At 44.3% G+C, this 25881-nt stretch overlaps 1 protein-coding gene across 3 annotated transcripts in view; it reads left to right on the top strand.

Moving 5' to 3' along the window:
- The window catches only part of pfkfb3 (6-phosphofructo-2-kinase/fructose-2,6-biphosphatase 3), a 16699-nt gene extending 6171 nt beyond the window's left edge, over nt 1–10528 (top strand). For 2 of the 3 annotated variants that reach the window (XM_063217312.1, XM_063217311.1), the window contains exons 5-15: nt 18–92; nt 212–268; nt 586–710; nt 1565–1772; nt 2713–2859; nt 3496–3600; nt 3963–4092; nt 4631–4693; nt 4974–5038; nt 5733–5936; nt 8943–10528. In XM_063217312.1, the coding sequence (XP_063073382.1) occupies nt 18–92; nt 212–268; nt 586–710; nt 1565–1772; nt 2713–2859; nt 3496–3600; nt 3963–4092; nt 4631–4693; nt 4974–5038; nt 5733–5936; nt 8943–8996 (1233 nt within the window). In that variant the 3' untranslated portion in view covers nt 8997–10528. Of the gene's footprint in view, nt 1–17; nt 93–211; nt 269–585; nt 711–1564; nt 1773–2712; nt 2860–3495; nt 3601–3962; nt 4093–4630; nt 4694–4973; nt 5039–5732; nt 5937–6953; nt 6977–8942 lie in introns of all 3 variants that reach the window. The other variant, XM_063217313.1, reaches the window with a different exon arrangement.
- The last annotated feature ends 15353 nt before the right edge of the window (nt 10529–25881 follow it).

Here is a 25881-nt window from a genome sequence, read left to right as displayed (position 1 = left end):
TTGTCGTGGTATTGCAGGTGTTTGATGCTACGAATACCACCAGGGATAGACGAGATCTGGTCTGCAGCTTTGGCAACGAACATGGCTTTAAGGTGTGTGTGTGTGTATGTGTATATACTGTATATATGTGTGTGTGTGTTTGTGTGTGTGTAGATTTTTATGTTGTTCTTCTAAAGACAGTTTAATAATAATTCTATATCCTATCCCGCAGATCTTCTTTATCGAGTCAGTCTGTGAAGACCCTAGTGTCATTGCTTCAAATATCATGGTGAGTGTTGTAAAATCCTAAATGTATCCATAGGCTCATGTAGGGTAATTCATTCCTATGCCATGAATTGCTATGTTTGCATGAGGCATTTCATTCGGAATTAGCTGACTTTGATTCTGAATTAAGCTTAATTCCCCTTTGAAAACGTCATGTAAACATCTCTTAATTCGGAATTGAACGAAAGATCAAAGGAAACTCGACGAAACTACTTAATTCAGAATTATTAATTAAAACCGTCATGTAAACGTAGTGATTGTTATATGTGGTCATTTGTTCCGATGACAACCCCCTCCCTAACGGCTTTCTGTCCCGAACAGGAGGTGAAGGTGTCGTGCCCTGATTACCAAGACTGCAATAAGACCGACGCCATGGAGGACTTCCAGAAGAGGATTGAGTGTTACAGACAGACCTATGAGCCTCTGGACCCGGATCATTACGACAAGTAAGTACACGCACGCACGCACGCACGCACACACACACACACACACACACGCACGCACGCACGCACGCACACACACACACACACAGACACAGACACAGACACACTCGCACGCAGGCAGAAACCAACACAAATAATCATCCTCTATTTCCCTCTGCCTGCACTTCTAATCAGTTACTAAATGAATGAACATTTCTGACGTAACAATGAATTATAATTCAGGTCCTTTGCATGCCAATAAATAACTGTAATTACATATGTCAACCAACTGTATCAACTCAGTAACCGTCTATTCAATCTTAACCCAAGATCATTGTTTTGTCAGTCTTAACTTAATAAATCACCTAATCAATGTAAAATCAATGACTTAGCCGCCAGCTCAACCACGACGATTCAGACACACGTACTCACCAGCCCACCCACACATGGTGTCATGGTGTTAGGTCTCTGACGTCCATGCTCCTCCTGTCCCTCTCCATCCCCCTGTCCCTCTCCCTCCTCCTCTCCTTCTCCCTCCTCCTGTCCCTCTCCCTCTCCATCCTCCTCTCCCTCCTCTCCCTCTCCATCCTCCTCTCCCTCCTCCTCCTCTCCATCCTCCTCTCCCTCCTCTTCCTCTCTCTCCTCCTCTCCCTCCTCCTGTCCCTCTCCTTCATCCTCTCCTTCTCCCTCCTCTTGTCCCTCTCCATTCTCCTCTCCCTCTCTCTCCTCCTCTCCCTCCTCCTCCTCTCTCTCTCCTCCTGTCCCTCTCCCTCATCCTCTCCTTCTCCCTCATCCTCTCCTTCTCCCTCCTCCTCCTGTCCCTCTCCCTCCTCCTCTGTCCCTCTCCCTCCTCCTCTGTCCCCCTCTCTCTCCATCAGGAGCCTGTCCTTCATCAAGGTGATTGACGTGGGCCGGCGTTTCCTTGCCAACCGCATCCAGGACCACATCCAGAGCAAGATCGTCTACTACCTGATGAACATCCACGTGCAGCCACGCACCATCTACCTGTGCCGGCACGGAGAGAGCCAGGACAACCTGCAAGGGAGGATAGGGGGAGACTCGGGACTGTCGGCCCGGGGGAGAAAGGTACGGAGAGAGAGATATTGTCATTGTTTCTCATTTCTTTTCCTTTTTAAGATAACAATTATTAAGTAGTATGAGAGTAGATATTCTTTTTCCTTTGTAACTGCTTAGCAACAATGATTACATCATTCATGCTAATAAAGCTTCATTTGATTTGATTTGAGAGAGAGAGAGAGAGAGAGAGAGAGAGAGAGAGAGAGAGAGAGAGAGAGAGAGAGAGAGAGAGAGAGAGAGAGAGAACATTGCGGTGGCTGGAACAATGAATCAAGTCCCCACTGAACAAGATTTCACCACAGTCCCCAAAGCTACAGTGTATCTTGCATAATGTCTCCCACACAGACTTTACCCATCAGTACCTGTCTCTTACATACACACAGAGGTCTAGGTTACGGAGTCAAGGAACCCCATAGGGAAGTGAATGGTTATGAGAGTCTCTGAATATAGGGTTCCCCTAGTTTTTTGTCTCCACTGAGACACAGAGGAGAGTTATGTAAAAGGAAATGGTTATACAAAATGAGTTATGCAAACGTCATCGTGGGCTAGTTACCTAGAAAGCCCTGCATCCTTACAAGAGCTTTGTTATGGACTCGAGTTCGACCAGGCCATAATACTGGTCTACCCATAACACAACATTTTGATTGGTACTAGTAATAAATGTATAAGTGCATATGCACAGAACTTCATGCTAAATATGATGCACCACAAGAATGTGCGTGAAAACCTGATTATGCATGGATTGATGCATCTTAATTTTGCAAATGCAAACGTTATTTTGGACTAGAGACCTAGAAAGCCCTGAGAGAGAGAGAGAGAGAGAGAGAGAGAGAGAGAGAGAGAGAGAGAGAGAGAGAGAGAGAGAGAGAGGCAGGAAGAGTTAGAAACTAAGAAAGAGATAAATAGTGATGAATAATAATGCCTCATGTTTGTTGTTGTCCGGGTCCAGTTCTCTGCCGCCTTGGCCAACTTTGTGGAGGAGCAGAACCTGAAGGACCTGAAGGTGTGGACCAGCCAACTGAGGCGGAGCATCCAGACGGCTGAGGCCCTGGGGGTCCCCTACGAACAGTGGAAGGCCCTCAACGAGATTGACGCTGTAAGTAAATATGGAGAGATTAGTACTTCAAAAGAAAGAAGTTTGCCTCACATTTTCTTGACTTTATGCTTGTGTATTCAGAGCGAACTGTTCGCTCTGAATAAACGAGCATAAAGTCAAGAAAGTGTGCCGTAAACTTATTTTTTTTAAGTATTGAACACTCCTGCGTTTACCCGCACCTAGAAGCTGTGCATGGATCTTTGAACTGTTATGTATAGATTAGTGTTCCTCAACGGGGGCTCTACAGACCCACAGGGGGAGTTGTAAGGGGAGGTGTAAGGGGGCCATGAGAAGCATACAGCTGAGTGGGGGGGAATGCTCAGTTTACCATTCGGAGACATTAACCTATTTTATTTTGTAATACTAAGGGGGGTGTTGGCAGTTTATGATCAGGTCAAGGGGGCATTTGTTAAAAAAAACACTTGTATAGACGGATCATTAAACCAATTCATCAGTCAATTAATCAATCAATCCATCAATCAATGAGATCAATGCTGTGAGTAAAATATAGAGATGGATCAATCACATCAGTTCATCAATCAATCAGATAATTCTATTTATACATGAGTTAATGCTTATTGAGAGACAAGGTGTTTAACCTCCGCTAATGAGCTGTGTGTTATGTGGTTTGCACAGGGTGTGTGTGAGGAGATGACGTACGATGAGGTGAAGGAAAAGTACCCTGAGGAGTTTGCCCTGAGAGATGAGGACAAGTACTACTACCGCTACCCTTCAGGCGAGGTATGCCAAGTTAGCTAATATGCTACTACTAATGTGCTAACTGACAGATTATATGGCTTCAGTCTACTGCAGGCTCTTTTGTCCCCCTTAAATACACCTCACATCTAAGTGAAATGCTTACACTGACAGATTATATGCGTTTGCTATTGCCAGTTGATGTGTTTTTTAACATCGACAAAGAAATTACAGATGGAGAAGAGTTGCATGATAAATAGTTCGTAGTATAAATGATACGACTACGAATGATGAAAAGTGATGAAAGTGTAAAACATGAATAGGCCTAAAATCATAGTAGGCCTAGCCTATAATTTAGTTTTTGACCCCAAACTCTCTCTCCTAAACTCTGGCTTCTGTCCGTATAGTCGTATCAGGACCTGGTGCAGCGTGTGGAGCCGGTGATCATGGAGCTGGAACGCCAGGAGAACGTTCTCGTGGTCTGTCACCAGGCCATCATGAGGTGCCTGCTGGCCTACTTCCTGGACAAGAGTGCAGGTGAGCTACTGGCTTGATTATCATCGACATTCAAATCTCTTCGAGAATTGGTCTGACCAAGAGCATAACAATGAACATTTCCCACATGGCATGGTTGACAAGCCTCCCTTGGTTTGCTAATGGTTATTTGCTTCCCGACAAAGTGGGAGGAGTTCCCCGATTTTTCGGGAGCTCAGAAAGTACTTGCATTGCTCTTGACCTGACTAGTAGCAACGCTGACAAGGAGGGCACAGCCTGGCTAGTGTGCTACACCTGTTAGCTTAGAATTTAGCACATAATGGAACATAATAGAACATAGAACATAAAGCATAGTGCCTGACAGTGTCTTTCGTACACTTCTGAGCAATAGAATTAGGGACAGTATTCTGTTCAGTGTTCTGCTTTCCTGGACAAGAGTGCAGGTGAGCTACACCTGTTAGCTCAGAACAATGATACAGTAATACAGGTGGCTCAGAGACAATTTAGCCTTTTAAGACACAGTGTTATACATTTGCTGTTACCAGAATTTAACCTTTCACCTCTAACCTCTGACCACCAGATGAGATGCCGTACCTGAAGTGTCCTCTTCACACTGTCCTGAAACTCACCCCTGTGGCTTACGGTGAGTACACACACACACACACACACACACACACACACACACACACACACACACACACACACACACACACACACACGCACACACACACACACACACACACACAGCACACACACACACACACACACACACACACACACACACACACACACACACACACACACACACACACACACACACACACACACACACACACACACACACACTAACCAATGGTTTAATTATGCTAGACTCCAAATGATGACATGTCAAGTAAATGTGTGTTGAAAATGTATCTTGTCAGGATGCAAAGTGGAGTCCATCTCGCTGAATGTGGAGGCAGTGAACACTCACAGGGACAGACCTGAGGTAATGAACGCAAATACATAAAAAAAAAAACTAAAACTGCTTGCCCTGAATAGCAAACATTGTGTGCACGGTCCACAATGGGGGAAAGAATGTGTGACCTGAATTTGCCTCCCCTTTTCCCGCCTCCCTCTCTCTTTCTCCTGCTTTGCCAACTCTCTTTCTCTTTATCTGTTCCCCCCTTTCTCTCCTCCGCCAAACCAATCGCTGACTCGTGTTTTGTGACGCCCCTATTTCATTTGTTCTTGGTTTTCTTCCATTATCCTCTCTCTATCTTCCGCCTCTCCTCTTCTCACACTGTCATATCTGCTAAACTGGGGTGTAATTATAAGACAAAAAAGTGCCAGCCAATTGTGAATGTCAACCTGCGTGGTTCTAATTTTGGTAGTGGCTTTCAATGTTGATGGGGTCATTGTGTGTATAATGATTCTTTGTATGTTGACAAGACAGACAACCACATACTTGAAGCCCTTGTCAGCCCACTAGGTTAAGGTGCCATTGCTGCCATAGCTTGGTAATGACAGGTTTATTACAGCCACCAGGAAATGCTGGTTTGTTTTCATATTATGGTGCTTGGAGGACTTCACAAAATTTAAAGTGGCCCCTTGAATGTTATAACGAATGTTTTAACCCTGTTTCAACAGGCTAATCTAATCTAATCGATAACGATATCTCCTCTCCTGTCTTTGGCCCACAGGAGGTGAAGCGTGCTCCTCCCCACTCCCTGATCCGCCGCAACAGCGTGACCCCCCTGACCAGCCCCGAGCCCCTGAAGAAGCCGCGCATAGACGACCTGGAGGAGGCCGCCGCCGCCGCGGGCCTGCTGCCCGACACGCTGCCCACCAGCCTGCCCAGCGCCCTGGCACTCTGCTCCTCACCACACCTGGCACTCACCGGACCGGTAAGGACACACATATGGATACAGACACACACACACACACTCATATACACACACACACACACACACACACACACATACAAGCGCACGCACACACACACACACGCTAGTGCACTCTGCTCCTCACCATACCTGGCACTCACTGGACCGGTAAGGAGGACACATTCATGGATACAGACACACACACAGACACACACGCATACACACACACACACACGCGCGCGCACATACACACACACACACACGCGCGCGCACATACACACACACACACACAGGCGAGCGCGCGTGCAGCTACTACACTGGTAATCCTCACCACACCTGTCCTTGGTGTATCCGGACCTGTAAGGACACACACACACACACACACACACACACACACACACGCGCATGCCCGGCATATCACATTAGTGCCCTGGCACTATACTCTTTATGCTTGCCCTTGGCCTTCACCGGACTGGTAAGGGCGTACATAGACACTTATATTTACACACACATACACATACTGAAATGTATAAAGCCACACACACACACACACACACACACACACACACACACACACACACACACACATGGGCGCCAATGTCCTGGCATTATGCTCTTTTGTCTCCCTGACCCGGTAATTGGCCCGGTAAGCTAGGACGCACCATACACAGTCATAGACACACACACACATACACAATGTCACACACTACTGCTGAACCCTGGCACTCGCAGCAGGTATTTACACCTGCGTCTTTCTATCTGCCACACGTGCGCGCACACACACACACACACACACACACACACACACACACAGACACGCTCGCGCGCACACACACACAGACACGTGCACACACTGATTTTCAAATCTGCAAAAACTCATAGCTTTTCATATCTTCTCCTGTGTGCTAACTCCATACTCTATCGTACAATACTCTAACACAGAACCACAAGCATGCTTCTTTTCTTGTGGTCTTATGTTCTTGTTTTCTGCTTCTGTTTCCTTTTTCCTTTTCTTCTGCATTCCTATATGGCTGACAGTCCTGGCTTGGCAAGGCTTGCCTGTGAGTACCGACTATGACTCTACTCTCTCTTCCCACCTGCCATTTGCTGTCTTCTGTGTGTGTGTGTGTGTCTGTGTGTGTGTGTGTGTGTGTGTGTGTGTGTCTGTGTGTGTGTCTCTCTGTATGTGTACGTCTGCGTGTGTGTGCGTGTGTGTGTGCGTGCGTGCGCGTGTCCTTCGTTCATCCCTTGTGAGCCAGTTAGCGAGTAAGCTAACACAAGTATGACTAATGTGTGTCTGCTCGTTTTTCACCTTCTGTATAGGTCAGTGAATCAGTTAGAGAGAGATAGAGTGTGTGTGTGTGTGTGTGTGTGTGTGTGTGTGTGTGTGTGTGTGTGTGTGTGTGTGTGTGTGTGTGTGTGTGTGTGTGTGTGTGTGTGTGTGTGAGAAGCGTTTCGTGTTTACTCATGCATGCCAGTCATTCTTCCCCTCGTGTCCTGTTTGCAGTTTCATCATTTCCTCTGAATGTTCTTCCGTTCTAGGCATGCTACCAGTGGTGTAGTCTACATAGAAATAAAGTAAATAGATACAGTATACCCACTTCAAAAAATTCTAAAATATACAGTATACCCACCATAAAAAGTAGACTACACCACTGCATGCTACTTAATAAATAGCCACCACTGTGTGTGTGTGTGTGTGTGTGTGTGTGTGTGTGTGTGTGTGTGTGTGTGTGTGTGTGTGTGTGTGTGTGTGTGTGTGTGTGTGTGTGTGTGTGTGTGCATTTGTCCTTCCTTTTCCTTTTATTTATCATCTGACTAACCATACTCCTGTCACGCATGAACTCTGCATGTCTCTCTCTCCCTCTCTCTCTCTGTCTGTGTGTGTTCTGTGTTCCATTGTTTTCATGCTTAAAGCTACACTATTGTCTACTACCTCAGAACGATGTCCATGCTGATATATCAGAGGTATATACAGCAGTATGCTCTGATAGATAGACCATAGCTGTGTGTGTGTGTGTGTGTGTGTGTGTGTGTGTGTGTGTGTGTGTGTGTGTGTGTGTGTGTGTGTGTGTGTGTGTGTGTGTGTGTGTGTGTGTGTGTGCGTGCGTGCGTGTTGGAATAGTTCTGTGCGTAGGAGGCTGGGTGACATTTGCACAGGAAAGCCAGGGTATTCCAAGAACCGGGCTAAGTAAACCAGACTACATTAACCTTGAGCTAGTGGTAAATCATCTAATAGAAGAGCCTGGAGGCCACATTTTCCTACCTGTCTGACAGCTGTGGGCTATCTATTAGCAGGTTTACCTCTTCCTGTATGTTAACTTACCAGGTTTATCACTTAACCGTGTTCTTGGAATACTCACCTGGCGTGTTCAAACCTGTCAATCCACTGTAGGCCTACCGCTCACACACCACCCCTAGGCCATAGAACATCTTGTGGCTCACACCCTGTATACAAATGGGAGCCCACACACATTAAACATGAACTTACACACACACACGCAAGCACGCACACACACACACACACACACACACACACACACACACACACACACACACACACACACACACACACACACACACACACACACACACACACACACACACACACACACACACACAGGCATGCGCGTACACACACACACACACCTAGAATTTATGCAAGTGCTCACTCACACACACCCAAACAGCATACCTATCACACTAGTAGGCACAGTATTTCTGTGTAAGGACATGCATATACACACAGGTCAGGTGAGATCACTATGTCCACACACAGAAGAACTATTTTTGTTTTTGTTTAATAGTGTGTGTGGGTGTGTCCTTGTGTGAGCGCGTCTGTGTGTAAAAGCCATAGGTATGTCCATTTTGAGATGTAGTAGGCCTATCAATTGTGGAATCGTAGGAGGATGCCAGTTGTGCACTTAATTTGCTTCCTGCAGTACGCTTATAGTATCATTTAATTGTCCGCCAAACATTCCTGCTCTAAAATGACCCGCCCCATTTCTATTTTTGTGTCTCCTTCAGAACCTGAGCAGAGGACCGCTGGACCGCCGGGACCACCCCCAGCTCTGCCAATGAGATTGCTCCGCCAGCACAGCACCTGACCTCAACCAGGAAGTGGTGCTTGTGCTGTGTCATCGTGGTGGCATGTGGGTGGGCAGTGAGACTCTAACAGCTAACAGCGCCACGACTTGATGCTTCTAGTGTGTTTTTGGTTAGGGGGCAGACCCAGGGGCAGACAAAAAAGAGCAGAGGACCCCCCTAATTTCCCTGGCTGCAGGCATGTCGCTGGGCACCTACACCAAAAGGGCTCTACTACTAGCTCCAGTGCTAACGCTAAAGGAACGTCAGTGAAGCTGCTGCATTCGTCTTGTCTTAGTGTTTTCTTTTTGTTTTCTTTTCGTTTTGGTTTGTTTTTGTGGATGGATTTGATGTCAAGGTCTTACAGTATCAGTGTGGGAAGGAGAGGAGAGAGGCCAGAAGGTCTTTACTATATGTGTTGCTGCTGCTGCCAGTGCTCTGCTGTCAGTGTGTCTCTCTGTGTGAGTGTGTGTTTCTCAGTGTGGGTTTATGCCAGAAAGAGAGAGAGAGAGAGAGAGAGAGAGAGAGAGAGAGAGAGAGAGAGAGAGCCTGAGAGATTATGTTTGAGTCAAGGAGTCCTCATAGAGACATTAATCTGAAGAATGAAGGACGAAGATGGGGTTGACTAAGAATTGCGTGTGTTCTTGTTTCTGATTTTCTGACAGGGTTGATAAAAAAAACACTTTAATTAATTAACTGATTATATCTGATTAATTAAATGACCTAGAGTGCCTACCTAGCATGTACAGGCTGCTATCAAGTCTCTTGCCTATAGTAGATTTGGGCTCGGGCTTTCTGTCTATATCTTTTTTATAGACACATTGTAACATGTCATTGTATATTAGTATGCTATCGTGTACAGTCTTTCACATAATCGTATCCTACAACAGACATATTTCATGTTGGATTGTATTTTGAGTAATGCTGAGGCCCAACCTCAGCGGGTCAATAATGTGTTCGTTTAGTTGTCACAGTTCAAGCATTTGATACGGTAGATGCCGCATGTTAAATAGTTGCTATGTGAGCTTGAACCAAAATGGTTGCTACTTTGTTTCGATTTTTTAATACTCAAATCAATGTAGTCAATTGTACATATAATTTGCAAGCTACAGAAACAATGTAACACAGAGATGAGCAGTGATTGTAATTATTTTTTGAAAGAAGAAAAATGTTGGAGAAGTTGTTTCACTGTTTGTATCGCATGTCCCTTAAAGATGCTGTATGATCTTCAGTTTTATGAGATGCACTTTTTCTGTGTTCTGATTGGCTGACAGAGAAGTTTAATGCAGTCACATGACATGAATGGAAAGTCATATCTTTGTTTTCGTTGTTGACTAACACGTGCAGTTCACTGTAGATTGCTTGTGATACTTGAATTTTATTTTGTACAAAAAACAGCAAATACAAAAACAGAATTTTGTTAACACTATTTATTTATTTTATAAGTCGTGTAGAGACATCATTCTCTGAGAAATGTAAATAGTTTATTTTGCATTTGCTGGACCAATAAATGTTCCCATGGAAACCAAGTATAATTTTTTTGTCCCTGTACTTTTTCCATTGTGTCATAATCTTTCCATGTTATAAACAACAAACAACAAAAATACAGGAAATAGTTGCCATGCCCTCCGGTTCTATGTCTGTGTGTGTGTGTGTGTGTGTGTGTGTGTGTGTGTGTGTGTGTGTGTGTGTGTGTGTGTGTGTGTGTGTGTGTGTGTGTGTGTGTGTGTGTGTGTGTGTGTCTGAGAGAGCGCAGACCTCCGCCAAGGAAGCTGCTTGATAGAACATTTGACTATGTTACACCCTAAGTCTTTCTGCCTTCTTTTTGTGGAGTTCCCGCAATTCAATTTCTGGTCACTAGAGGCGTCTAGATTTATAGACCAGCAAAGTGGAAGAATCTTTAAAAAGGTCCTGGTTCCGGTTCGGATCCATATCACCACCAGAATTGATTCACTTGTTCATTGGGTCATTACCAACAACCCCACAAAATTTTGTCCAAATCTGTTGATTCGTTTTTGAGTTATCCTGCTGACAGAATCTTTTAAAAAGTCCTGGTTCCGGTTTGTGATCCGGATCACCACCAGAATATAATCACTTGTTCCTTGGGTCATTATCAACAACTCCACAAAGTTTCGTCCAAATCTGATGATTAGTTCTTGAGTTATGCTGCTGACAAACAGACAGACAGACAGACAAACAAACGCTACCAAAAACATTTCCTAATTGGCGGAGGTAATGTCTGCTGTGTCACTAAGGTAAATGGTAAACCCCAAATGTTGGGTTCTAAATTATGTGTAAATGAGTGGGAGTTGGATGACTAGGATCAGATTCTAGTGTTGTAATTACATCTGCAAGAATACTTCTACTTCACACAACTCTGCAATTGAAATGCTGAAACTGTGGCTGGTGCTAGCTTGCACGCACAAGTTTGTGTGTGTGTGTGTGTGTGTGTGTGTGTGTGTGTGTGTGTGTGTGTGTGTGTGTGTGTGTGTGTGTGTGTGTGTGTGTGTGTGTGTGTGTGTGTGTGTGTGTGTGTGTCTGTGACTGTCTCTCTGAGTGTCTCTGTGTGTGTTTGTTGTGATTTGAAATACGAAACTCATAGCTGGAAAATCCCGTCTCCCTGTGCAAATTGATCACGCAGACTGCTCATGCACTGAAGCTGACTGTGTGTGTGTGTGTGTGTGTGTGTGTGTGTGTGTTGCAAATAAGGCTGACCGGGCCTTAACCCTGAAACACAGGTAGGGTGTATGATCTAATAGTCAGAACCATCACAAGATCCTTACACTTAAGGGTGGTTTATGCCTCGAGATCAGCGTCCCTGCGTCGTGATGCAGTGAGCCGCGCAGTTAACGGAGTGAAGCCCCCCCCCCATCACGCAGGTACTCTGGGGCACCTCCCCGAAATTGTGTCTCGACGCAGGGATAATGCAGACAGCGACGGCGTGAAGGGCGAAAATAGGTCTCTGATTGGTCCTCTCAACCAGCCTGCTCTGTCCTCGTGTCGAGAGAACAAGCTACTTCCTTGTTCTAACCTTCGTCGGTCTACGGACTGTGAGCTCTTCCTTAAATAAGTTGCCCGTGCTTGTCGTTTGATTTATTTACACGAACCAAAGACAACACGTGCGCTTGCAAGTTACGACGCTGTTTCGAATTGAGCCGAAGTTATTTGGACAGTTGAACAGTGTTCCAAGGTCGAGGAAACATTCCGCTTCGTGCGACCTATCCTTGACAAATGAGCCACTTCTTTGTTCCAAACTACGTGCTGGCTGCCAGTGCGATCAAAAATGCACGTGACATAAATATTTAATGTTTCATTTTCATTGTCGTCGAGTCTGTGAAGCTAAAAAGCAACCGACACGTCTAGGTTACTCTTTGTATTGAAGGCAGTTTGAGCGTGAAATGACATTGCGCAGACCGCGCTTCAAAACAGGGCATAAACCAAAATTAACTGCATCATGGCTGGGACAAGCTCACTCCGTGGCACTGAAAGGAAGTATAACCCGCCCTTTACACAAGCCTCAACCGCATTCAATACAGGTCACGGTCAGGGTCGGATTAAGAAATCCTGGGGCCCCTAGGCTCAGGTTGCTGTTGGCCCCTACGGAAGGCAAAGTTCATAACAAATTTACATAGACAGCGTCACAATTCCAAACCAAGAGGAGTTCTAATAAGATTTAATACTCTATTTGACAAGACAGACGAAATTAGCAATACTGCATCTTGCTACATTCCTCCAATTATATTGACACCCCCGACCCCTGGGCCAACAGGCCCCCTGGCAGGTGAGGGCCCCTAAGCTGCAGCCATATCCAGCCTGTGCATTAATCCGACCCTGGTCAGGGTGGTCACATGCTTCTACACTAAAATTACAGGGGTTGTACAAAATAACTGAGACACCTGTCTTTTAAGTGTCTTTTACAGGGTTCGTACGGTCATGAAAAACCTGGAAAAGTTATGGAATTTGAAAATTCAAATTTCCAGGCCTGGAAAAGTTATGGAAAACGTATTTTTGGTCAAAAGTTTTGGAAAAGTCATGGAAATCCATCCAGTATTTCATCAATTTTCTTTATGAAGTTGATGCCACGGCGTAATAAAATCTAAATGTCCGAGTTCTCGTGGAAATGTTGTCTAGTGCAGGCTGCGTCTGCCTAACCATGTGTTGCCAAATTGAGTGGGTTTCAAATAACGCATGTTGTAATGGCTCCAGGCGGGTTTCAAGCGTTTTTGGCGCTAGAAATCAGTCACACCTGGCAACCCGCCTCGTAACGCGCGAGCTAGATGTAGTGTGTGCGTGGTGGTGAGAGGTAATCATAGCTCTAATCCTAGAAAAGAAATGTGGTTCTGTACGATATTACAGCATGTCGCGAAGTATTACTTCAACAATGAGCGGCTTAACTTTCTGAAAAGATGAAAAACAATGGCTGGAGAGGACGAAAGTTGTGATGTGTCCGTCCGATATGGGCGAAGCAGCGGCACTTGTTAGCCACCTGAAGGGCAAGATACAGCAGGCGGTTACCTCCTCAGCTACTAACAGGTTAGCAGTTATACGCGTTTTAAAATATTTAGCGGTTCCACTGAAACGTAGCTAATGCCAAAAGGAATACAATCCTAAGACCTGTTTGGTCTTGGTTTAATTTGCCAGATAGGGCACCAAGCGAACCTTTATGCTTTCGGTAAGCCCCGAGATTTTGATATTGATAAGCAATGCACCTGCTGCCTGCGAGTGAACTTGTCCAGTGTGCTGAAAGATTACATGAAATCCGTACAGTAGTCTATGTGCAGCTGACCGCGAGCCAAACGATTACCAATGTCTGCATCACAGACTTCTACTAGAAGTCAGTGGTCTGCATGACGCGCCTGTTTTGAAATACGGTATAAACGGCAGCGTGACTAGAGTTTGAAAAAGTCATCTGTGGCTTTGTTTTCAAATCGGTCAGATCGTTGTAACACAAAATGAAACTCACCCTAGCATCTCCTTGAGTGGGCGTCAGACTAGAACTATGCCACGAACAGTGCAGTCTCTCTCTCTTTTTTTTGCTCCAGCAACGACCACAACAAATGTCAACATTATCACTTACAGGAGCTTTGGACTGTTGTGCTTAGGCAGGTGTAGTAGGCAGGCCTATGATTTCTTACTTGGGCAGGATGAGCATTTATCCATCTCCATAGAGAGCATGTTGATACAAATGTGTCTTCATGATGATTTCACGACCTAATTTGCTATAGGCTGGCCTAGGCCTATTCATTTTCATTTCTGACTGTACATTAGACAAGCGAATTATATAACATTGGTGAATAATAGCAGAATTAATGTAATACAACATGAAGTATAATGGTTGCTTATAGCTTGTAGTAAAAGATAACATATAGTATGAATATGTTTATTGTTTACATATTTGTAATATAGGCTATGTAAGCTTAATATATAATATAATATGCCATAGTCTATAGTATAAATATATACAGTAATTACATATTTATAATATAGGCTACGTAATATAGCCTGTAATATAGCCTAATACGCCCCCACCCCCCGCGCGCGATTGGTCATTGGTTTTTCGGTCCTGGAAATTCAGAAAAAGGTTTTGGAAAAGTCATGGAAAAGTCATGGAAAAAAATTGGTGAAAAAGTGTATGAACCCTGCTTTTAGTTCCTCTTGCGTCCACAGTTAATCCTGTTGAATGTTGTTTATCCTTCTTGGTGCTATGCAGACATTACCTTGGATACCATGGCTCTTGATACATCACAAAGACTTGCTGTCTCGGTCAAAGAGGCAACAGTTACACAAGCACCAAGTACCTGTAGCCTATTTCTACTGTTTGAACTCTGACATATCAGCCATAATGTTGCGTGCATTGCAACATTTTGAGCAAAACTGTACTCTTACCCTGCTAATTGAACCTTCACCCTTCACTTTACTGGCACAATGCGCAATTAATGAAGATTGGTCAACAGGCTGGTCCACTTGAGCCATGAAACTTCCCACACTAAAATGACAGGTGACTCAATTATTTTGTCCAACCCCTGTATGTTGACTCAACTAGAAATCCAAGCTCCATCAGTATGAGTCCACTCAGCTACTTTACAGTAACTATCATGTTCCACGCAGATGAACAGGAATCTTCACAGGCATTGTTGAATTACTAATGACGTACATTGTATGCTTTTTGGCTTTGAAAACAAGGCAACTGAAAGAACTCTGCTGACGTAACCGAACATCGGAATTTTCATGTTTTTCTTTTGACTTTGAACCCTGTAATGTGTTCACACGCCACTCTTTAATGTGATCCCATGCATGATAACTTATTAGATAAGCAACCTCTCACACAGTCATCGCCAGTAGATTTCAGGATCACTGGGGGTTATCGAGGTTGGCCTACTTCATTGCACAAGATTCAAGAATTTATTGTCATTATCAATAAAATTTTGTTTGAAGGATTATCACTGTGGCATAGTTTGATGTAAAGTGGCATAAGATTAAAGTAAATAAAAACATTAAAAATCAGATGAAAGTGCAATGAGTGCAATGTGCATAACCCTCCGAATCCCCATAAAGATAAGCCCATACTCCCAGAGGAGAATCTAGGGTCCAGCTGGGGCCCCAAGCAAAAATTCAAAGGAATGATTTCATAGGAAAGATTTGAAACAAAATCGCCACAATTGTAGTTAAGTGTGAGCTTATTCACCATAGGGGGCCACAAGTAGCTGCCTGCCTAACTTGGTGACAAGATACACTTCTGCATACTCCTTATATTTACACTGTGCTAGGAGGTGTGTGGTTCAGCCAGTGGCTTGCACAGACATTTTAGGGGGCAGGTGCTCGAGGGGGCGCTAGGGGCATGTTGACCTTCCAACTGCCGTACTAGGCTATAAAGGCCATTTTTGTGGTATTATTGTCACATGCTTTTGATCATGTAGCATCTGTAGATTATCAGAACAACATTGACCCATGTACAAAAACAGACAAATAGCTTTCAAAAAGGGCATTTTTTTGTCAGGTAGGGCAAAGGGGCAGGTGCTTCAGCACCACCTCGTCCCTATCTATGCACATCTACCACTGTAAAAAATGATATTATTGATAAGTCATGATCAATGACATAATAAATTTATCCTCCTATACACGGCAATGGCAACAGCATGGTCTAACGTGAAATGTTAAGCTTACCAGCTGTCTCAGAATTCCAAGTCAATCTTTAGCCTACTGTAAGTTGTATAAAAGCGAAAGTGAGAGCCAAAGGAGTTGTGTATTTTATTTGAACTCAAAGCTGCAATTCAAAGCTTCACACAACTTACAATAAGGATTCAAACTAACTTAGAATTCTGAGGCAGCAGTTTTTTTTTATTTTATTTTTTTACAAGTGCTGTCTCTCCTCATCCCCAGGCACAGCTACAGTGTGTTGTCTGTACAGAAACTCTCCTGGCACTGTCGATGGAAATCCACACCCCCACCCACACCCCCAGCCCCCACTGACACACATACTCTACAGTACATGGACACATTCGCTCTCTCTACATGTCTGTCTTACTGATTCACATACATATACTCTGTCGGTCTCATGCACTCGCTATGAATCACGTGCATGAACAAACATTGACAATATGCACACATTTCCTCTCTTTCTATCTTACTGGCACACCCACACATGCACAAACATGCGCACGTGCATACTATGTATTTTCTTTGACCTCTGCCACAATGACACACACACACACATACACGCGCACACGCGCACACTCACATACACACACACACACATTCAAGTTATTACCCTCTCGCTGCCCCTCTACTGCTGCTGCTGCATGGGTGTGTGTGTGTGTGTGTGTGTGTGTGTGTGTGTGTGTGTGTGTGTGTGTGTGTGTGTGTGTGTGTGTGTGTGTGTGTGTGTGTGTCAGAGAGCGCTGATCAGGCCACTCTGAAACTGGGTCAATGAAAACAGATCCCCTGTGAGGGTCATTTCAGCGCTGGTCTGAATGCACACCTCTGACTATGTGTGTGTGTGTGTGTGTGTGTGGGTGCGTGCGTGCGTGCGTGCGTGCGTGCGTGCGTGCGTGCGTGCGTGCGTGCGTGCGTGCGTGCGTGCGTGCGTGTGTGTGTGTGTGTGTGTGTGTGTGTGTGTGAGACCATGGAGACCGTGGGGACTACAGTCTAGCTAGTGTTTCTCAACAGGGGTGTTGGAGATCCCTAGGGGGGACATTGAGAAGGATACAGCCGAGAGAGGGCGGTGCTTAGTTGCCAATGGGGGGCATTAGTGTATCTTATTGGCAGGCTTATGATGAGGTCAAGTGGATGTTTGTTCAAAAAAGGTTGAGAAACCACTGGTCTAAACAGCACAGGTCGGTCACACCAGCTCTCTCCCTGTCTCATTCTCTCTCTCACTCTCTCTCTCTCTGTCTCTCTCTCTCTCTCTCTCTCTGTCTCTCTCTCTCTCTCTCTCCTTGTTCTCCATCTCTCTCCTTATCGGCTAATAGCCCTTCTACCATCCCTCACTTTCTGTCTGTTTCATACACACAAACCCTATACTCCATTATATCCTTCTGTGAGTGTGTGTGTGTGTGTGTGTGTGTGTGTGTGTGTGTGTGTGTGTGTGTGTGTGTGTGTGTGTGTGTCTGTGTGTGTGTGTGTGTGTGTGTGTGTGTGTGTGTGTGTGTGCGAGAGAGAGAGAGAGAGAGAGAGAGAGAGAGGGAGAGGGAGAGAGAGAGAGAGAGAGAGAGAAGGAGAGAGAGAGAGAGAGAGAGAGAGAGAGAGAGAGAGAGAGAGAGGTTGGCTCCTTTAAAAAGCTTTCTGGTTAGCTGGTGTCTCTCCAGGGTGGTTGTCATGGATACTTGGAAGAGTATTGGTGACTTGGTCCAGGCTGTTTGTGTAAGTGGCAGGCTGAGTAGGCTATTTGTCAGCTAAATGTGAGTGTGTGTGTATGTGTGTGAGAGTGCGTGTGTGTGTGTGTGTGTGTGTGTGTGTGTGTGTGTGTGTGTGTGTGTGTGTGTGTGTGTGTGTGTGTGTGTGTGTGTGTGTGTGTGTGTGTGTGTGTGTGTGCCGGTGCGTGTGTGTGTGTGTACACGTGCCTGCCTGCATGTGTGTGTGTGTGTGTGTATGAAGAGAAGAGAAGAGAAGAGAAGAGAAGAGAAGAGAAGAGAAGAGAAGAGATTGACTACTTTGTTGCTTGGACAAATTGAGTCCAAAGAGAGCAGAACTCAAAGGACAGACAAGATACATTTACACAGCACAGTTTAAATAGCAAAGGTTGAAAGAAAATAGCTTTGAAGAAACAGTTCACACAGCACAGGGTGTATCAAAAATAACTTTGGGGAAACGTGTTGCGTACCCAACACCACACAGATAAGCTATCGTACAGAATTTCCACATAATGTTCACATACTGTGTTCTTGCAAACACACACACAGCCATGCACACACACACACACACACACACACACACACACACACACACACACACACACACACACACACACACACACACACACACACACACACACACACACACACACACACACACACACACACACACACACACACACACACACACACCAAACTGGCTCTGCCAAACTTGACCTCACACATGAAATGAAACACACATGGTGAAAACATGACGTAGTGGAAGGTGCCATAGTAGTAACACTTCAGCTAAACTGCTTGTGATTTACATGGTGGAGCTGAATGTAAGCTTCCAGTCTGTGGCCAATAACTTAGTCCTATTCATATTCCTATTCATATTTCAATACATATTCATCTTAGGTGGCCTCCTCATTTTTCTTTAAAGGGACATTGTGTGATATTTTTAGCTGTTTATTTCCAGAATTCATGCTGCCCATTCACTAATGTTACCTTTTTCATGAATACTTATCACCAGCATCAAATTCTAAGTATTCATTATGACTGGAAAAATTGCACTTTTCATACATGAAAAGGGGGATCTTCTCCATGGTCCGCCATTTTGAATTTCCAAAAATAGCCATTTTTAGCTGCAAAAATGACTCTACTTGGACCATACTGGAAATTATTTGTTTATTACTTAGTAAACTTTCATGTAAAGATCAAATTTGGCAATTGGCAGCCCAGTTTCAATGGACAGCATAGTTGCAGTACCTTTTTTGTCCATTTCCTGCACAGTGTCTCTTTGCGTAAAGTTAGTTCCAAACTATGCGTAACATATTTCACATCTGAAAAGTTTGAATAGCATCAGCATTGATAGGAGTACCAACAGGGCTCTAAATTAACACCAGTCAACCAGCCAAATGCTGGTGAAATTTCAGTTTGGCTGGTAGAAAAGACCATCTTACTAGCCACTTTGACCCCTTAGTGAGTGTGTGTTTGGCTTGAAAGATTAACCGTTAAGACACTGCGTTATACATTTGCTGTTACCAGAATGGCAATTATCAACCGTGCATACAAAAGGCCCTGTGTTATGTCATAGTATTGTAACACTTTGGTGGTTAACTTTTCAGTGACTATCACAGCGTGCCACTGGAGGTACGGTGTGCATTAAGGGGCCACCATCTACTAGCCATTTTGACTGGTTCTGAAAAAAGTGAATTTAGAGCCCTGAGTACTAATATTGTCCCTGCTCCTCCTTGTGTCTTGCCCCAGGAGAGAGGAGTTGACCAGTGGAGACGAGAGTTTGTGTGGATGAAACAGACAGAGAGTGAGGGATGGGAGAAGGGCTATTAACCGATAAGGAGAGAGGGGGATAGATGGAGAACAAGGAGAGAGAGAGAGAGAGAGAGAGAGAGAGAGAGAGAGAGAGAGAGAGAGAGAGAGAGAGAGAGAGAGAGAGAGAGAGAGAGAGAGAAAGAGAAGGTTCAAGTTTATTTAGCCATATCAACTAAAAATACATTCCTAACAACTGTTTTTTTATACTGTTGATATGGCTAAATAAACTTGAACTTGAATTTGAACTTGAAAAGAGAAAGAACAGGTGGGCTCCTTTCTGGTTCGCTGGTGTCTCTCCAAGATTGAAGGTTGAAGATATTATGGGATAAGTGTGTGTGTGTGTGTGTGTGTGTGTGTGTGTGTGTGTGTGTGTGTGTGTGTGTGTGTGTGTGAGAGAGAGAGAGAGAGAGAGAGAGAGAGAGAGAGAGAGAGAGAGAGAGAGAGAGAGAGAGAGACAGAGAGAGAGAGAGAATGAGAGAGAGAGAGAGAACTCATTGGATTGGTTAACACCCCTGTTAAGTGTGACGACTTCTATGAAGGTTTTTTTTTTTCAGCTCTCTGGGACAGTAGCACAGCACAGGCTTTCTATTGTGAGTTTGGCCAATCGTTTTGTCCACAACTGAAGCAAGAAACAGCACAAATTGAAGTGAATTCCATACATTTCCACAACTAACATGTCCCTTACACGCGGCACGCGATGTAAACGCAGTTAGCGATGATGCATGCGACTAGCGATTTGGACGAAGATCCTCGCATATCGGCGTGTCATAACGCATCGTTGCGCACATGTTCTGTTACTCACCCGATGTTACACGTGTGCACACATGAATCAACTGTAATACCCTTACGGTCACTTCCTAATGCTTTCCCCTCATTCTGTGTTACCGTGGGACTACTTATCTAACCAATACAGAGTCTATAGGATGTATTTACTCCAGGAGGAAAATGCGAAGGAAATTCAAAATCGTAATTCAAATCGTTTTTAACAAAAACGGATATCGTTAAAATAAATAATAAAAAAAAAAATAAAAATAAAAAAATAAAAAAAATTTTTTTTTTTTTTTTTTTTTTTTTTACATTTTCGTAAACTATGGCGGCCAAATGTAAACTATGGCGGGCCGCCATAGTTTCCTCAATGTATGGGAAACACTGGACATTGAGAGAGCTAGTGTGACTGACCTGGACTGTCTAGACCAGTGTCTTGCCCCGGGCGAGAGGAGTTAGAGTTAGCGGTTAGCGGTAGACCAGTTAGCCTCTTAGCAGATTGGGGTCATGTTCATGTGAGCTGTCGCGGCAGCTGAGCAGCTGCGTCCTTGGGGCCTGGTCTCGTATGGTGCATGCAGGAACCTTCTGGTGTGGTCTGGTCTGGTGCATGCAGGGCTGGACTGGCCATCTGGCAATAGCGGGCATTTCCCGGTGGGCCCCATACCCTTGTGGGCCCCTATTTTCAGAAATGTTAACAAAAATAAATAAATAATAATTGAAAAAAAAAAAAAATTTTTTGAAAATAGGGGCATTTTTTAAAAAACAATTCTGAAAATAGGGGCCCACGAGGGTGTAGGGCCCACCACCGGCGAGTCAAAAGTTCCCGGGTCCTATTTCTCCCCCAGTCCAGCCCTGGTGCATGTGCCCTTCTCATGCCCCCCGGCTGGCCACACAGTGACTGGTGGAATAGGACACTCAATCGGTGCTGACCTGATATGTCTCTCAGTGTCGTTGCCCGTCCTTTCGATTGACACTGTGGAAGAAATCCTATGGGTTCTTTGGGGTCCTTCCAAGATGTTTGGGGTCTGGTTTATTTGCACTTCTCGTGCCACCTTGCTGGCCTGGAAAGGGTGGGGTATGATGCCCCATATCTGACTGACAGCGCACTGATATTTATATGTCTGATTGTCTGTCTGCTCTTCTTATCATCAGTCTGTGTGTATGTCTGGCTGTGTTAAAATATGTAGAATCTGCTTGTATTATGTGACAAAGAGTGTGATGATCTGATGTGCTGTATATGTCTGACTGCTGGTCTGGTTGAGAAGGAAGATTGTGCATATCACAGGTTAAGGTGCAGGACAAGGATGAATCAGGTTTTTAAGTTGAGAAAATTGCAAAAAATTGAGTTGAGGCCAACTTTAATTTTTTACAGTAGATTACTTGACTTTATCCTTTCTAGGCATCCACTACAATTTGTATACCAATTCAACTCAACTCAATCTCAGTTAAGATCAGCTTTTTTATCAAAAACCTACAAAATAAAAATTCCACGACAGAATTATGTTTCCACCCTGCCCGCCTGCCTGTCTGACTGACTGGTGGACTGGCACAGGACCTAGTATATCTGACAGAGCGTGCTGATCCGATGTGCTTGTCTGTCTCACTGTTTGCCCTTCTGATTGACAGTCTGTGTGTATGTCTGGCTGTCAGTGTCACGTGCGGACGTGACAGTCTGACTGTCTGGGTGTCTTTCATTCTGTCTCTGTGTGTGTGCTTGATAATCTGTGTCATGTCAACAGCCTATCAGTTTCTTCTGTCTTACTACTATGTCAATTTGACTCTCTCTCTCTGACCTTGATTTCCTCATACGGTCTGAGTGGAGCATGTGTGTCCCTGTCGTGATGTGACGTGACGTTTTTGACGTGTGTGGAGTCTGTGAGTGTTTTCCGTCCAACTAGAATGGTGCTGGTGCCCACACCCGCACTGGTTATGTTCCAAGCCAAACTATTCCACCAGTGAACCACCCGTGTTCATATCAGGTTGTGGTCTTTGCCATTTGTGACTCTGTGTTAGCCGCATGAACCTGCTGACGTCTCCATTGTTGTCATGCTTCACAGAGGGGGAAAAAAGAAGATTTTTTCAATTCACAATGCAAACCAACTTTCTGGTTCCCGAACACTCAGATTTTTGACGTGTACACATCAGTCAGTTCAAGGATAGGGGCGAGAATGGGAATGGGCACCGGCACGGTTCTCTGATGGCCTGAATGTGACTTGTGTGAAGTTTGCAGCTTGTCGATTTGTCTGTGTACTGTATCTATGGCTGAGGAAGTCAGCCATGTCGAAACATCTTCCTGCCAAATGAGAAAGCAAATTTTAAAAAGTCTAACGAAAAAAATATCATGTGCGCAAAATTGCAAAAGTTACAATTTACTACTTCACGCTTTGCAGACTCATTTGCGCCGCAAATGAGTCTGCAAAGCGTGAAGTAGTAAATTGTAACTTTTTTGTTTCGCAGTTGGAATATGCACAAAGGCCCTTTCCAAGTGCATGTCTATCTGTTTGCCTCTTTGCCTGCAGGTCTCTGTCAAGTTCTCAGTTTGTCTGTCTACTGTATGTATGTCTTGATACCTTATCTGTTTTCTGCCAATATGCTCTCTGCTTTTGGGTGCTTGAGTCATATTGGCCTGTGCAACAGTTGTGTCACAACACTGTGCTGTGTATTCACACCACTGTGACTATCCACAAAGTCCAGGGCGGTTGATTCAGTGGCCAGCTGCAGTGTTGTCAGGCTGCACGTCCAAATGCTGACTGTGGTGTTGCAGGGATTAAATCTGTAGTGTTAGGATTGAACTATATACACACACTGCATACCAGAGGTCAACATTACAGTCAGTGTACGGTAGTCTCTTTCACACACACACATGCACACGCACACGCGCACACACGCACGCACGAACACACACACACACACACCGTATAGGCTACACTTACACGGACAAAGGCTGCACATGTACAATTGCACGTGCAAATACAAACGCACGCAATCCTCCAAAAAAAGTCCCACACATTCTTGTGATGACCGCTTTAGAATCTGAGCTGCTGGGTTATAGCGAGTTCATTCTGATGGATGGTTCCAAAATGGAATGCTCCGTTTGCTTGAACTTTCCATCTCTCCTCGCCTCACATCTCCAGCCTGTTTTGACAGCTAAAAAATGTAATTTCACAAGTGCACTGTAAAGCTGCTGTGAGGTGGTCCAATGTAAAAACACGTTTTTAAACCAGTAAGTTGTAGGCCATGGCATACAGGGTCCCTGCCACGGCATACCAGGTCTCCCAAAAACAAAATTCCTTTAAATTGTAAATGGACTGCATTTATATAGGCCTAGCGCCTTTCCACTCCTTCAAGCGATCAAAAGCGCTTTACATTGTATGTCTCACATTCACCCATTCACACTCACATTCACACAGGTGAATGTGAGTGGCTGCCACGCAGGGTACCACCCTGCCACTAGGAGCAACTTGAGGTTAAGCGTCTTGCTCAAGGACACATCAATGGGATAAGGCAGTCAGAGCGGGGCTGGAACCCGCAGCCTAGTGGATGCAGAATGGCTCCTCTACCAACTGAGCCACTACCGTCCCAATAACATGGAGAGCCCGCACTATAAGCGTGCTGCCACCAAAACAGAAATGACCATATCTTAATCTATTAAGACTGGCAGTAATGCCATAACAATGTTGTTTTTAAAGTAGTAGTTAACAGTGTTTTGGATGAAGGGATCCCATCTGCCCAAATGGGCAACAAGTACAATATCGTCTAAATAGATAAACAAACAAACACTTAAACAAACAAATAAACAAATACATAAACAAACGCGAAGACAAACTGGGCTCTCAGTGATTAGACCCAGGGATGACGGGACTGACGTTTTGACGCACCTGCGTCTTCCTCAGAGTCAAAGTCAAAGTCCAATAAACAAACGCATTTACGTTTACATTGGTAAGAAATTAAATAGTGACATTGAAATTGTGACATAAAAAGACTATATATAGGCTCTCTGCACTGATCACTGCTAAAATCAAATAAGATTTCCATTGGCTCAACTCCAACCTGGTTTCCAACACCAAGCTGTCTATTTACTGGCTATCGACCTGGGGTAAATAGCTGTGAATGCAACAATCTGACCTTATTTTTATTCCAGAAGTAGTGGTTAATACACCGCGCTCTTCCGTGTGGTGCGTCTCCAGTTGAATAACTTTGAAGGTGAAAAAGTGGATCGCACTCGGGTTCTTCTTTTCTTCTTTTTTATTTTTTTATTATTTACATAGCAGCAGAAGTGTAGACAAACGTTTCGGCTGTTGCCTTCGTCAGTGTCTCCACTGGAGACCTTATTTTTATTCCAACCTTTTCGGAAACTTAAATACAAATCTGTAGATTACTTTTGGTCTACTAACTAAATTGTGAAACAAACATTTTACTGCTAGCTACAAAATAAACACACAAACAATACAAAAGTATAATGTCCTTTATGAATGGCCTCATGGCCCTATGTTAAAAAAAAGTACATTTTGATGGTCCTATTCTTCACCATGTTGTGCCTTAGCCGTTTAAGGCATCAGAGTCCCTCTCTAATGCACTACGGTGAGTAATTCACCTAATTTTTTTCAACAACAACAACAACATTTATTTATATAGGGCAGTATCACAACAATGAAGTTGTCTCAAAGCACTTTCCAAATACACAAACACACAACAATACAACATAATAGTAATATAGGCTACCTAGTAAAAGATTACTCTGGAAGTGATCGTAACACAGAGTAGTTTACGTCAACATCAAGACCTAGGCTACTAGCGGTCACACACATTTTTGCTGAAATGCTGTTGTTGTGAGGACAATGGAACTATCAGAAAATGCTGAGATATCACTGTGACCTACTAGACTGGGAAGCCAATGTGGAACTTCCAAACCACAAAAACAAACACATGCATGTCATCGAGGTAAACAGCATAACACGTGAGCGTGTGCACCAGAATTGTGTAAAGTAGAAGTAGAAGTACTCCTACAGATGTAATTACAACACTAGGGGCATGATAGATATGGGCATGATGGATATGGGTATGAAAGATAGGTGTATGATTGTGTTGAAATAATACCTTGAAACCATGTAACATATACCACTAGTTATGTAATTAAAGTTGTTAGAGTACTTCTATCTAATTTATAACACTGGCACACACAAACACACGCACGCACGCACCACGCATGCACACACCACGCACGCACGCACACACAAACACACTGACAGAGGCGCATCTTGTCACCAGGCTAGGCAGGCAGCTGCTTGAGGCCCCCAAGCCAATAGATGGTGAAAAATAGCTCAACTCTAAGCTATAATTGCTGCGATGTGTTTCAATTGTTTATTCCTTTGGGGTATTGCCTGGGGCCCCCACTGACACGCCTCTGCACACTGACGGGATTTTGGTTGAAGAGTACGTCTTGTACTCCTTGA

This window comes from Engraulis encrasicolus, chromosome 15 (assembly GCF_034702125.1).
Source record: "Engraulis encrasicolus isolate BLACKSEA-1 chromosome 15, IST_EnEncr_1.0, whole genome shotgun sequence".
In the NCBI taxonomy this organism is placed as follows: Eukaryota; Metazoa; Chordata; class Actinopteri; order Clupeiformes; family Engraulidae; genus Engraulis; species Engraulis encrasicolus.
This window is presented reverse-complemented; position numbering and strand designations above follow the sequence as displayed.